A 13,869-nucleotide genomic window follows, 5' to 3' on the forward strand; every position below is an offset into this window, starting at 1 on the left:
TGCCTGTTTGATAGTTCGTCTGAGGGCATAGCATGATTTCTTTTAAGCGTCCGGATTTGTATTCCGCTCCTTGAAAGCGGCAGCTGTAGCCTTTAGCTCGATGCACATGTTGCCTGTAATCCATAGCTTCTGGTTGGGTTATTTACGTACAGTCACTGTGGGGACGATGTCGTCGATACACTTATCGACCACTTCCTCATTGAGCGAGTCACTGGTACCTCCTGCTTTAGTTGGTGCTTGTAAGCAGGAATCGGGAGGATAGAATTAGGGTCAGATTTGTCAAATGGAGGGTGAATGATAGCTCTCTGTGTGGGGTAAAGGTGTTCTAGAGTTTTATATTTATTTATATATAGATATAGTTTTTTTCTTTCTCTTTTCCTCTCTAGTTGCACGTGACATGCTGGTAGAAATGAGGTAAAACGGATTTAAGTCCCCGGCCACTAGGAGCGCTGCTTCTGGATGAGCATTTTCTTGTTTGCTTATGTCCTTGTACAGCTCGCTGAGTGATCTTAGCATTGGTTTGTGGTGTTTAATTGATGGCTACGAATAATATAGATGCGAACTCTCTTGGTAAATTGTCATGAGGTATTCTACCTCAGGCATTCTACCTCAGGCAAGCAATGCCTCGAGACTTCTTCAGTATTAAACATCGAGCACCAGCAGTTATTGACAAATAACCCGCCCCTCGATTTACCAGACATAGCTGCTCAGTCCTGATGCATGGAGAAGCCAGCCAGCTCTATATTATCCGTGTCGTCGTTCAGCCACGTCTCGGTGACATGTAAGATATTAGTTTTTAATATCTCATTGGTAGGAAAGTCTTTTTAGTTCTAGATCGTTCGCATTTTAGTCTTTAACCTCTTGGGGCTAGGTGGGACGCTAGCGTGCCACCCGTGGTGCACTCCATCAACAGCAGGTGCATTTCAAGAGCGGCAAATTTGAATCCAAATAAATGTCAAAATTCAAATTTTTCAAAAATACAACTATTTTACACCATTTGAAAGATAAACATCTTAATCTAACCACGTTTTACGATTTCAAAAAGGTTTTACGGCGAAAGCATAAATTTAGAGTATGTTAGGACAGTACATTTACAAGAGTTGTGTGTAATGTTTTGTCAAGTCAAAGACAGGGTCACCAAAACCATAAAACCAGCTAAAATGATGCACTAACCTTTTACAATCTCCATCAGATGACACTCCTAGGACATTATGTTAGACAATGCATCCATTTTTAGTTCTATCAAGTTCATATTTATATCCAAAAACAGCGTTTTACTATGGCATTGATGTTGAGGAAATCGTTTCCCTCCAATAACCGGCAGTCAAGTCAGCGTAACAAATTAAATAATTAAAATTAGAAAACATTGGTAAAATATTATATTGTCATTTAAAGAATTATAGATTTACATCTCTTGAACGCAATCAACTTGCCAGATTTAAAAATAACCTTACTGGGAAATCACACTTTGCAATAATCTGAGCACTGCGCCCAGAAAAATACGCGTTGCGATACAGACTAGACGTCATGTTGGGGAGATCTAAAATCGAAAATACTATGTAAATAATCCATTACCTTTGATTCTCTTCATCAGATGTCACTTCCAGGTATCACAGGTCCATAACGAATGTAGTTTTGTTCAAAAAAGCTCATTTATGTCCAAAAATCTCCGTCTCGTTAGCACATGATGTAAGCCAGCCGGACTTCTCGTCATGAACGAGGGGAAAAAATATATTTCCGTTCGTTCAAACATGTCAAACGTTGTATAGCATAAATCATTAGGGCCTTTTTTAACCAGAACATGAATAATATTCAAGGTGGACGAATGCATACTCTTTTATAACGTATTGGAACGAGGGTACCCAACATGAACTCGCGCGCCAGGTGTCTAATGGGACATCATCGTTCCATGGCTCTTGTTCGGTCAGATCTCCCTCCAGAAGACTCAAAACACTTTGTAAAGGCTGGTGACATCTAGTGGAAGCAATAGGAAGTGCCAAAATATTCCTAAACCCCTGTGTTTTTCAATGGGATAGGTTTAAAGTCAATACAACACATCAGGTATCCACTTCCTGTCAGAAAATGTCTCAGGGTTTTGCCTGCCAAATGAGTTCTGTTATACTCACAGACACCATTCAAACAGTTTTGGAAACTTTAGTGTTTTCTATCCATATATAATAAGTATATGCATATTCTAGTTACTGGGTAGGATTAGTAACCAGATTAAATCGGGTACATTTTTTTTATCCAGACGTGCAAATGCTGCCCCCTAGACCCAACAGGTTAAAGATAAAATATTTGTCCAGTTCGAGGTAAGTAATCGCTGTTCTGATGTCCATAAGCTCTTTTCAGTCATAAGCAGTAGCAGCAACTTTGTGTAGAAAATGAGTTACAAATAATGCGACAAAACAAAATGGCACAGGTGGTTAGGAGCCCGTAAAACCGCAGCCATCCTCTCCGGCGCCATTATATATAATTGATGTCTTCACTATTATTCTACAATGTAAAAATATAGAGAAACCCTGGAATAAGTAGGTGTGTCAACTTTTGACTGGTAATGTATATAATTGAGGCAGTCCAACTGAGTCAGAAGTTCCCAGTTATAAGCAGGGGTATGTGCTACGCCACTGCTTATAAATGTAAGATTAACTATAAGAAATCTTAAGATGTCAAACTATATCATGCTTAGGGCTCCAGCTATGCATTTGGTTTGCTAACTTGCTAGCTAAGTGGCTAGATGTCAAGATCAAGTTTCTTGGTTACATTCAACCCCCTTGGCTCAAGACCCCTGTTGCCTAACTTTGTTTGTGTCAAAAAATTGAAATGGCGCCCCTTGTGTTTCAGTAATACTGTATACTCCGGTATGAGGTGATTATACGCAATGGCAACTGAAAAAGTGGGTATGTGGCGTACGCCTGTGTACACCCTCCACTAAATCACTGTGGATGGGGCAGGAGTGGGACAGAGGACAAGAATCAAAGGCTCCATTGTTTTTGACTTTGTCATTGGCCTCATTGCCTTAACTGACAAGACTTATGTAGCCCTGTCCCCAAAGATCCGGTGACTGATGGCTGGAAAATAAAGGATTGCTCATGATCATGAGTCATGATCGATCAAAAGTGTGAAATTTGTATAAGTCGTGTTAACCACGTAGCTAGCTGTGATTTCAAAGTAAGCTTGTTCCTCAAATGACTTTTTTTACCAGACAAAATCTGAAGCGCATACTACTGTTGGTTAGCTACTTAATTGGATTCAAATATGTCTTAAAATGTCTGCGACTAGGTAATTTGGAACAAGGTCTGGATTTAAGACCTTGACTTTCCATTTGTTTATAATTGGGTTTGTTTTGTAACCAACTTGCCATCAGTTGTGGATGTTTTGACTGAATGTCTTTCTCTTCTCTCTTGCTCTGCTTTCATATAGCTGGCCCAGAGTGTGATTGAGCTGAACCACCAGATTCAGCAGAAGGACAAGGAGATTCGGCGCAATGAGGCCAAGTGAGTCTACTCTCTACATGTTATTGATCTCTGTGCTTGATTGGGCCTCTTTTGTACTTTCCAACACTTCAGCTATATTGTTACCTACTGATGTCGTTCCCATGAACCAGAGGTATGGTTTCTTCCTGATAAATCAGGGATTTCTGACCATCCTATTTACACTGAACAATGGTGTTTCATGAGCTGAAATTAAAGATCCCATAAAATGTCCATATGCACAAAAAGCTTATTTCTCTCATTTAGTGCACAAATTTCTTTACATTCCAGTTAGTGAGCATTTCTCCTCTGACAAGATAATCCATCCACCTGACACATGGCATATCAAGAAGTTGATTAAACAACATGATCATTATACTGATGCACCTTGTGCTGGTGACACAAGGCCACTGTAAAATGTGCATTTTTGTAATAATGCCACAGATGTCAGAAGTTAAGGGAGCATGCAATTGGCATGCTGACTGCAGGAATGTCCACCAGAACTGTTGCCAGATAATCGAGTGTTCATTTCTCTACCATAAATCGCTTCAATTTGGCAGTACGTCAAACCGGCCTCATAACAGACCACGTGTATGGCATCGTGTGGGCGAGCAGTTTTCTGATGTGAACGGAGTGCCCCATGTTGGGGTTATGGTATAGGCATGAATAAGCTACAGCCAACAAACACAATTGCATTTTATCGATGGCAATTTCAATGCACAGAGAGACCGTGATGAAATCCTCATGCCCATTGTCGTGCCATTCATCCGCCACCATCATGTTTCAGCATGATAATGCACGGCCCCATGTCGCAAGGATCTGTGCACTATTCCTGGAAGCTGAAACTGTCCCAGTTCTTCCATGGCCTACATACTCACCAGACGTGTTACCCATTCAGGCTGGTTGGGATGCTCTGAATCAGGGGTTCTTAAACTTTTTCAGCCTGGGACCCAAAACAGAATTTCTGGTTTCCTGGGACCCAGGAAGACCTGAAACTAGACGTAAATATGGGTACATTACATTGCCCTTATGCCAAAAACAAATGCAATATAGACAACTAAAAACAATTACATTTAAATACTCATAAATAGCTATTCATGTTTGATCCCCATTTTAAAAACGCTTACATATCTGTCTAGGTTTGAACTGTTGCTGTTAAAATTCAATAAAGAATGTTTATTCTGAACAGGAATAAACTTTGATCACGTCTAACAGAACACACAAGCTAAGTTTTTGAGTGCAACCCTAAGTAACAATACAGATGTACAGTAGGCCTGAGCATTTTTCATCTTACTTAAAAAAGTATAGGTTGGAACTGTGACTATTAAAATACAATTTTTATTATGAACTGTAATAATCTGATCACATCACACGGATGTAGACCAGAAAACACAAACACGCAATCCTAATGAGAGTTGTTTGGCTGGTTGACGGTTTAAACAAGCAGGTCTATTCTGGCTGCCATTTGACTGCAACCCTGATGTCATATGCAGCGTTGATTCTGTACTTGTTAAGGGGTAAAAGCACTTATTTTTTTCCACCCCCAATTTCATGATATCCAATTGGTAGTTAGTCTTGTCCCAACTCGGGAGAGACAAAGGGTTGAGAGCCATGCGTCCTCCGAAACACATCCCTGCCAAGCCGCATTGCTTCTTGACACACTGCTCGCTTTACCTGGAAGCCAGCCGCACCATTGTTGGAGGAAACGCCGTCCAGCTGTCTATTTGAAGTCCGTCCTGCCACAAGTAGTCGCTAGAGTGTGATTGGACAAGGAAATCTCTCCCCTAGCCTGGACGATGCTGGGCCAATTGTGCGCTGCCTCATGCGTTTCCCGGTCATGGCTGGCTGTGACACAGCCTGGGATCGAACCTGGGTCTGTAGCAATGCTGCAGACCCCGCTGCGCCACTCAGGAGGCCCTGTACTTGTTTTTTAAGTATGCAAGAGTTGAGAACACTGACTCGTATAGGTATGTGGTGCCAAACTGGATCAGAACGTCTACTGCTATCTCAGTCAGGCAGGAGACTGCTTCCTGCTGTACCAGTAGATGAGCAACCCAGAACTGTGAGTGTTTGCCTCAAAGCATCTTGCTTAAGTTTATTCCAGTAAAGAATAAAAATTATTACTTTTATTTTAACAGCAACAGTTCCAACCTAGACGTGTTTTCAACAGTAACATGTACAGTAGGCCTGGATTTTTCATCTTTACTGTTACTTAGGGTTGCAGTATCAGTTTTTAGCTAGCTTTTAGCTGTGTACAAGGTGATTGTTTGAAAGAGAGATTCACCGTATAGTAATCCCTTATTTCTGCTTACAGTAGCATCACCTGTTATAAAAGGACGACAATGCCTTGAGAGCTGACTTACTATTCCACTGTTGAAGCACTGTTTCCTGAAGCCAGGGGTGCCGCTTTGGTTTTAGAAGTGGGTGTGACGTAACCTGGTGGGGTGGGGGGGGGGGGGGGGGGGTCGTCCTCTCCCAGATTTTTTTTGGGGGTGGCATCTAAAGCTAATTTCCTGCATTTATACACAATCCAATAAGCCGTCTCTATTTAGAATAAAAAGTAAGCAAAAATGCCCAGTCTAGCTAGGTAAGATATCATTATTAAATATGTTTAAGTGATTAATAAGACAACTCGATCAAAGGTAATTCGGTAATAAATATTGTGTTGCACCTTTAACCAATAGACTAACAAATGAACAACTCTTGAAAAACTACAGACTTTTGATTGTCTTTACTAAGACATCCTCTCTCAAATTTCAGCCAGACCGAGCAGCAAGCCTGAGCCGCCTGCACGCCCGACCCCCATCAGTCTAGTCAATAACTCAACTCCATCCCAATACAATTTCCTTCCCAGTTCCCACCTTAAATTGTTTTAATTCCCAAGGAAAAGGTTACAATTTTATAAATAACCCAGATACTCCTCAAATATACATTTAACACACAAACAGCAATTTCTCCATATTAATCTCACAGGACAAATGGTAATGTACAACTATTTTTACTTGCATACTAGCTGGGTTGCCCCGTTCTGTCCCTAGGGGTTTACCACACTGCAGCGCCCCAACCCAACACACCCAACTCAGCTTTAGGGTCTTAGTTTTGGGTGTGTTGGGCCAATGCCAGTGACAACCCACAGAACGGCAGACCGCCAGGACTGAGCAGCCCAACAGCTAGGGATTGCCTAAATGGGTGTCTCCCCTGACGTGGGCATGTTTTCAATAGAGGTCGACCGACTATGATTTTTCAACGCCGATACCGATTATTGGAGGACCAAAAAAAGCCGATGCCGATTAACCCCTGTGCGGCCTCGGGACGGACATCCAGCAAAAAATCATATCGCCATTAGCATAACATTTTTTTTTTTTCATTTTTTTTCTCAAATTATATCGTTTTATAGATACACCTCTCCTGAATCGAACTACGTTGTCCGATTTCAAAAAGGCTTTACAGCAAAAGCAAAACATTAGATTATGTTAGAGGAGTATATCGTAAAAGTAGCCACATAGCCATTTTCCGACCAACCACATGCATCACAAATAACCAAAAAACAGCTAAATGCAGCACTAACCTTTGACAATCTTCATCAGATGACACCCCTAGGACATCATGTTACACAATACATGCATTCTTTTGTTCAATAAAGTTCATATTTATATATAAACAGCATTTTACATCGGCGCGTAACATTGACTAACTATTTTCCCTCAAATGCATCCGATGAAACAGAGCTACGATTTACTAAATTACTATTCGAAAACATTTTTAAATGTAATATTGTCATTCTAAGATTTATAGATGAATATCTCTTGAAAGCACCTGTAATGCCAGATTTAAAATTAACTTTACTGGGTAATCACACTTTGCGATCAAAGGGGATGCGATACTCTGAAAAATAGGCTACCGTTACAGGTCAGCGCCATCTTGGAACAATCGCATATCACATCTAGTATTGTATACTATTGTCAATAATCCCTTACCTTTGGTTGTCTTCATCAGAAAGCACTTCCAGGAATCCCAGGTCCACAACAAATGTATTTTCGTTCGAAAAAATTACTCCTTTATGTTCCAAGAGCTTGTTCTTGTTAGCGCGTCTGAAGGCTGATCAAAATGCTCCGTCGGCCACGGGACAGCCATTTCGAGAAAAGGCATTTTTTTCCCATTTAGGTTCGTTCAAACATGTCAAACGTTGTATAACATAAATCTTCAGGGCGTTTTTCAACAAGAGAGGGGACGATTGCATTGTGTTTCGAAAGTGGAGGGTAACCAGGGGCGCCGGCGTCATAATGGTGATGGCCCTCTCCGTGTGACCACGTTCCACAGCGTCTCATTCATTCAGTTTTAACAGTAGGAGACTCAAACCACTTTGTAAAGACTGGGGACATCTAGTGGAAGCAATAGGAAGTGCTCAATGAACCATAGCTCACGGTGTGATTAATAGGCAGCGGGATGAAGTTGGATTTGCAATTCAGAATTCCACTTCCTGTTTCGATCTGTCTCGGGGTTTTGACTGCCATATGAGTTCTGTTATACTCACTGACACCATTCAAACAGTTTTAGAAACTTTAGGGTGTTTTCTATCCACAAGTATTAATTATATGCATATCCTAGCTTCTGAGATTGAGTAGGAGGCCATTTAAAATGGGCACGAATTTCTTTCAAAATGCGCTCTGGCGCCCCCTATCCTAGGTGACCGTCAAGAGGTTAATCGGCCAATTTATAAAAATAATTATAATTTTACATTTTCTTTATTTGTAATAATGACAATTACAACAATACTGAATGAACACTTATTTTAAGTTAATAAAATACATCAATAAAATCAATTTAGCCTCAAATAAATAATGAAACATGTTCAATTTGGTTTAAATAATGCAAAACAAAGTGTTGGAGAAGAAAGTAAAAGTGCAATATGTGCCATGTAAAAAAGCTAACGTTTAAGTTCCTTGCTCAGAACATGAGAACATGTTAAAGGAACCACCAGCTTTCATATGAGTCTTCAATATTCCCAGGTAAGAAGTTTTAGGTTGTAGTTATTATAGGAATTATAGGACTATTTCTCTCTATACGATTTGTATTTCATATACCTTTGACTATTGGATGTTCTTATAGGCACTTTAGTATTGCCTGTCTAACAGTATAGCTTCCGTCCCTCTCCTCGCTCGAACCAGGAACACATCGACAACAGCCATAGCGTTACCCATGTAGAGCAAGGGGAAAAACTACTCCAAGTCTCAGAGCGAGTGACGTTTGAAACGCTATTAGCGCGCACCTGGCAAACTAGCTAGCCATTTCACATTGGTTACACCAGCCTCATCTTGGGAGTTGACAGGCTTGAAGTCAAACAGTGCAATGCATTGCGAAGGGCTGCTGGCAAACACACAAAAGTGCTGTTTGAATGAACGCTTACGAGCCTGCTGCTGCCTACCATCGCTCAGTCAGACTGCTCTATGAAATCAGACTTAATTATAACATAATAACACACAGAAATACGAGCCTTAGGTCATTAATATGGTCGAATCCGGAAACTATTATCTCAAACAAAACGTTTTTCCTGTCAGTGAAATACGGAACGGTTCCGTATTTTATCTAACGGGTGGCATCCCTAAGTCTAAATATTCCTGTTACATTGCACAACCTTCAATGTTATGTCATAATTACGTAAAATTCTGGCAAATTAGTTCAACGAGCCAGGCGGCCCAAACTGTTGCATATACCCTGACTCTGCGTGCAATGAATGCAAAATGACACAAATTCACCTGGTTAATATTGCCTGCTAACCTGGATTTCTTTTAGATAAATATGCAGGTTTAAAAATATATACTTCTGTGTATTGATTTCAAGAAAGGCATTGATGTTTATGGTTAGGTACAGTCGTGCAACGATTGTGCTTTTTTCGCAAATGCGCTTTTGTTAAATCATCCCCCGTTTGGCGAAGTCAGCTGTCTTTGTTAGGAAGAAATAGTCTTCACAGTTCGGCAACGAGCCAGGCGGCCCAAACTGCTGCATATACCCTGACTCTGCAAGAGAAGTGACACATTTTCCCTAGTTAAAAGAAATTCATGTTAGCAGGCAATATTATCTAAATATGCAGGTTTAAAAATATATACTTGTGTATTGATTTTAAGAAAGGCATTGATGTTTATGGTTGGAGCAACGTGTACCTAAGCGATTATATGCAACGCAGGACAGGCTAAATAAAGTAGTAAAATCATCAACCATGTGTAGTTAACTAGTGATTATGATTGATTGTTTTTTTATAAGATAAGTTTAATGCTAGCTAGCAACTTACCGTGGCTTCTTACTGCATTCGCGTAACAGGCAGGCTCCTCGTGGAGTGCAATGTAAAGCAGGTGGTTAGAGCGTTGAACTAGTTAACCGTAAGGTTGCAAGATTGAATCCCCGAGCTGACAAGGTAAAAATCTGTCGTTCTGCCCCTGAACAAGGCAGTTAACCCACCGTTCCTAGGCCGTCATTGAAAATAAGAATGTGTTCTTAACTGACTTGCCTAGTTAAATAAAGGTGTTAAAAAAAAAAAATGGCTTTCAAAAATACAGATTTCCGATTTGTTATGAAATCGGCCCTAATTAATCTGCCATTCCGATTTAATCGGTCGACCTCTAGTTTTCAATAGACTCCTTTATTTGCACTATATTCCATGTAAGGCATCCAGACCTTATGACAGTTGCCCAGTATACCCTTAATCTTGTAATACATCAAAGCTAGTGATACTTAACTTGACATTTCGGGAGGATAACCAACCTTCCAGTTATTGGAAATGCGTTACTTAGCTGTTATAAGTGCTTGGTTTCATAGTTTCTTCAGATAAGCAAACAAACCAAGGAAAAGGGAGAATCTGTAGGCATGTTGAGATAAAATAACATACTCTTTGAAAGAATTCAGCCAGCCTTCACAAGACATAACATATGCAAATGTGTCCCATTTTTTTACATTTACATTTTAGTCATTTAGCAGACGCTCTTATCCAGAGCGACTTACAAATTGGTGCATTCACCTATAATATCCAGTGGAACAACCACTTTACAATAGTGCATCTAAATCTTTTAAGGGGGGGGGGGGGGGGTTAGAAGGATTACTTTATCCTATCCCAGGTATTCCTTGAAGAGGTGGGGTTTCAGGTGTCTCCGGAAGGTGGTGTTTGACTCCGCTGTCCTGGCGTCGTGAGGGAGCTTGTTCCACCATTGGGGTGCCAGAGCAGCGAACAGTTTTGACTGGGCTGAGCGGGAACTGTGCTTCCTCAGAGGTAGGGAGGCGAGCAGGCCAGAGGTGGATGAACGGAGTCCCCTTTTGTTTTACACCTCAGCAGAGGAATGACATTTCTGAGTCCATGTAATTCAGTTTCACTGGCATATAGTTCTTTCTATGGATGTTCTTAAATTACTGTAGTTTGTCTAAGATATGTTTGAATCCCCCGTCATTCCCTGTGGCTCAGTTGGTAGAGCATGGTGTTTGCAACGCCAGCATGGTGTATGCAACGCCAGCGTTGTGGGTTCGATTCCCACGGGGGGCCAGTACAAAAAAAAAAATCCATGAAAGGAAATGTATGCATTCACTACTGTAAGTCGCTCTGGATAAGAGCGTCTGCGAAATGACTAAAATGTAAAAAAAAAAAAAAAAAAATGTTAAAATGTATATCTTTTAACCCTTAACCTGTTAGGGCTAGGGGGCAGTATTTACACGGCCGGATAAAAAAACGTACCCGATTTAATCTGGTTATTACTACTGCCCAGAAACTAGAATATGCATATAATTATTGGCTTTGGATAGAAAACAACCTAAAGTTTCTAAAACTGTTTGAATGGTGTCTGTGAGTATAACAGAACTCATATGGCAGGCAAAAACCTGAGAAGATTCTGTACAGGAAGTACCCTCTCTGACCATTCCTTGGGCTTCTTGGCTCTGTTTATTGAAAATTTAGGATCTTTGCTGTAATGTGACACTTCCTACGGCTCCCATAGGCTCTCAGAACCCGGGAAAAAGCTGAATGATGTAATTCCGGCCGCTGGCTGAAAAACTTTAGCGCCTTTGGTTAAGTGGTCTATCAGAGGACCATCAGACTGAGGCTCGTGCACGAGGGGATCCCATGTTTTTATTTTCTCTCTCTTTGAATGTAAACACGCTTTCCCGGTCGGAATATTATCACTTTTTTATGAGAGAAATGGCATAAAAATTGATTTTAAACAGCGGTTGACATGCTTCGAAGTACGGTAATGGAATATTTAGAATTTTTTTGTCACGAAACGGGTCGTGCGCGTCACCCTTCTTTACACTTCGGATAGTGTCTTGAACGCACGAACAAAACAGAGAATATTTGAACATAACTATGGATTATTTTGAACCAAACCAACATTTGTTATTGAAGTAGAAGTCCTGGGAGTGCAATCTGACGAAGAACAGCAAAGGTAATAACATTTTTCTTATAGTAAATCTGACTTTGGTGAGGGCTAAACTTGGTGGGTGTCTAAATAGCTAGCCCTGTGATGCCGGGCTATCTACTTAGAATATTGCAAAATGTGCTTTCACCGAAGAGCTATTTTAAAATCGGACATAGCGAGTGCATAGAGGAGTTCTGTATCTATAATTCTTAAAATAATTATGTTTTTTGTGAACGTTTATCGTGAGTAATTTAGTAAATTCACCGGAAGTTTGCGGGGGGTATGCTAGTTCTGAACGTCACATGCTAATGTAAAAAGCTGGTTTTTGATATAAATATGAACTTGATTGAACAAAACATGCATGTATTGTATAACATAATGTCCTAGGTGTGTCATCTGATGACGATCATCAAAGGTTAGTGCTGCATTTAGCTGTGGTTTGGGTTTATGTGACATATGCTAGCTTGAAAAATGGGTGTCTGATTATTTCTGACTGGGTACTCTGCTGACATAATCGAATGTTTTGCTTTTGTTGTAAAGCCTTTTTGAAATCGGACAGTGTGGTTAGATTAACGAGAGTCTTGTCTTTAAAATGGTGTAAAATAGTCATATGTTAGAGAAATTGAAGTAATGGCATTTCTAAGGTATTTGAATAACGCGCCACAGGATTCCACTGGCTGTTACGTAGGTGGGACGATTTCGTCCCACTGGCCCTAGAGAAGTTAATCATCATCATCAATAGCTTCTTCCAGGTCTTCCTCACATTTTTGTTTTACTTGTTTTCTGTCATCAAAAACCAACCTTTATTCAGTTTGGAAATCAACTTGAGGTTTGTCAGACCTGCCTTTAACTTCTATGGGCTAAGTGGGACGCTAGCGTGTGAAATATCAGGGCGGCAAATTCAAAAACAACAATGTCATAATTCAACTTTCTCAAACATACACCATTTTAAAGATGCACTTCTCCTTGATGTAACCACATTGTCCAATTTCAAAAAGGCTTTACAGCGAAAGCAAAACATTAGATTATGTTATAGTACATAGACAAAAATAATCACACAGCCATTTTCCAAGCAAGGACATGTGTCAATAAAACCCAAAACACAGCTAAATGAAGCACTAACCTTTGACAATCTTCATCAGATGACACTCCTAGGACATTGTTACACAATACATATATGTTTTGTTCGATAAAGTTCATATTTATATCCAAAAACAGCATTTTACATTGGCGCATGATGTTCAGAAAATGTATTCCCACCAAAACGTCCTGTGAATGTGCACATCAATTTACAAAAATTCTCATCATAAACGTTGACAAAATATACAACAATTATTTAAAGAATTATAGATGGACTACCCCTGGATGCAACCGCTGTGTCAGATTTTAAAATAGCTTTACGGAGAAAGCACATTTTTCAATATTCTGAGTACATAGCTCAGCCATCACGGTGAGCTATACAGACACCTGCCAAGTTCGGGGCAACCTAAACTCAGAATTAGTATTAGAAATATTCTCTTACCTTTGCTGATCTTCGTCAGAATGCACTCCCAGGACTGCTACTTCCACAAGAAATGTTTTCGTTCCAAATAATCCATATTTATGTCCAAATACCTCCGTTTTGTTCATGCGTACAGATCACTTATCCAAAGGCATAACGCACGAGCGCGGAACCAGAGACAAAGTCAAAATGTTCCATTACTGTACTTAGAAGCATGTCAAACGCTGTTTAAAATCAATCTTTATGGTATTTTTTTACGTAAAATTGCGTTAAACCGGACAATGGCATATGCATTCAAGGAGAAAAAGGAACAGCGTGACCGCCCATATCCAATCCCTTTGTTGCCAGGCAGTCCACTCAGAAACTGAGCTCCTATTATCTGCCCAGTGACAGAAGAATGCTCAAACCACTTTCTGAAGTCTTTAGACAGCCAATGGAAGCCTTAGGAAGTGCAACGTAACCCCACGGATACTGTAGTTTCGAAAGGGACTAGAAAGAACTA

The 13,869-nt window shown here is 40.3% G+C and overlaps 1 protein-coding gene across 2 annotated transcripts in view; it reads left to right on the forward strand.

The window, feature by feature from the left end:
* Nucleotides 1-13,869, forward strand: part of atg16l1 (autophagy related 16 like 1) — a 64,193-nt gene that overhangs the window by 14,164 nt on the left and 36,160 nt on the right. For both annotated transcript variants that reach the window (XM_014159976.3, XM_014159977.3), the window contains exon 5: nt 3,424-3,497. In XM_014159976.3, the coding sequence (XP_014015451.1) occupies nt 3,424-3,497 (74 nt within the window). The remainder of the gene's footprint in view (nt 1-3,423; nt 3,498-13,869) is intronic.

The sequence above is a fragment of the Salmo salar genome, chromosome 20 (genome assembly GCF_965601325.2).
Source record: "Salmo salar chromosome 20, fSalSal1, whole genome shotgun sequence".
NCBI classification, from domain to species: domain Eukaryota; kingdom Metazoa; phylum Chordata; class Actinopteri; order Salmoniformes; family Salmonidae; genus Salmo; species Salmo salar.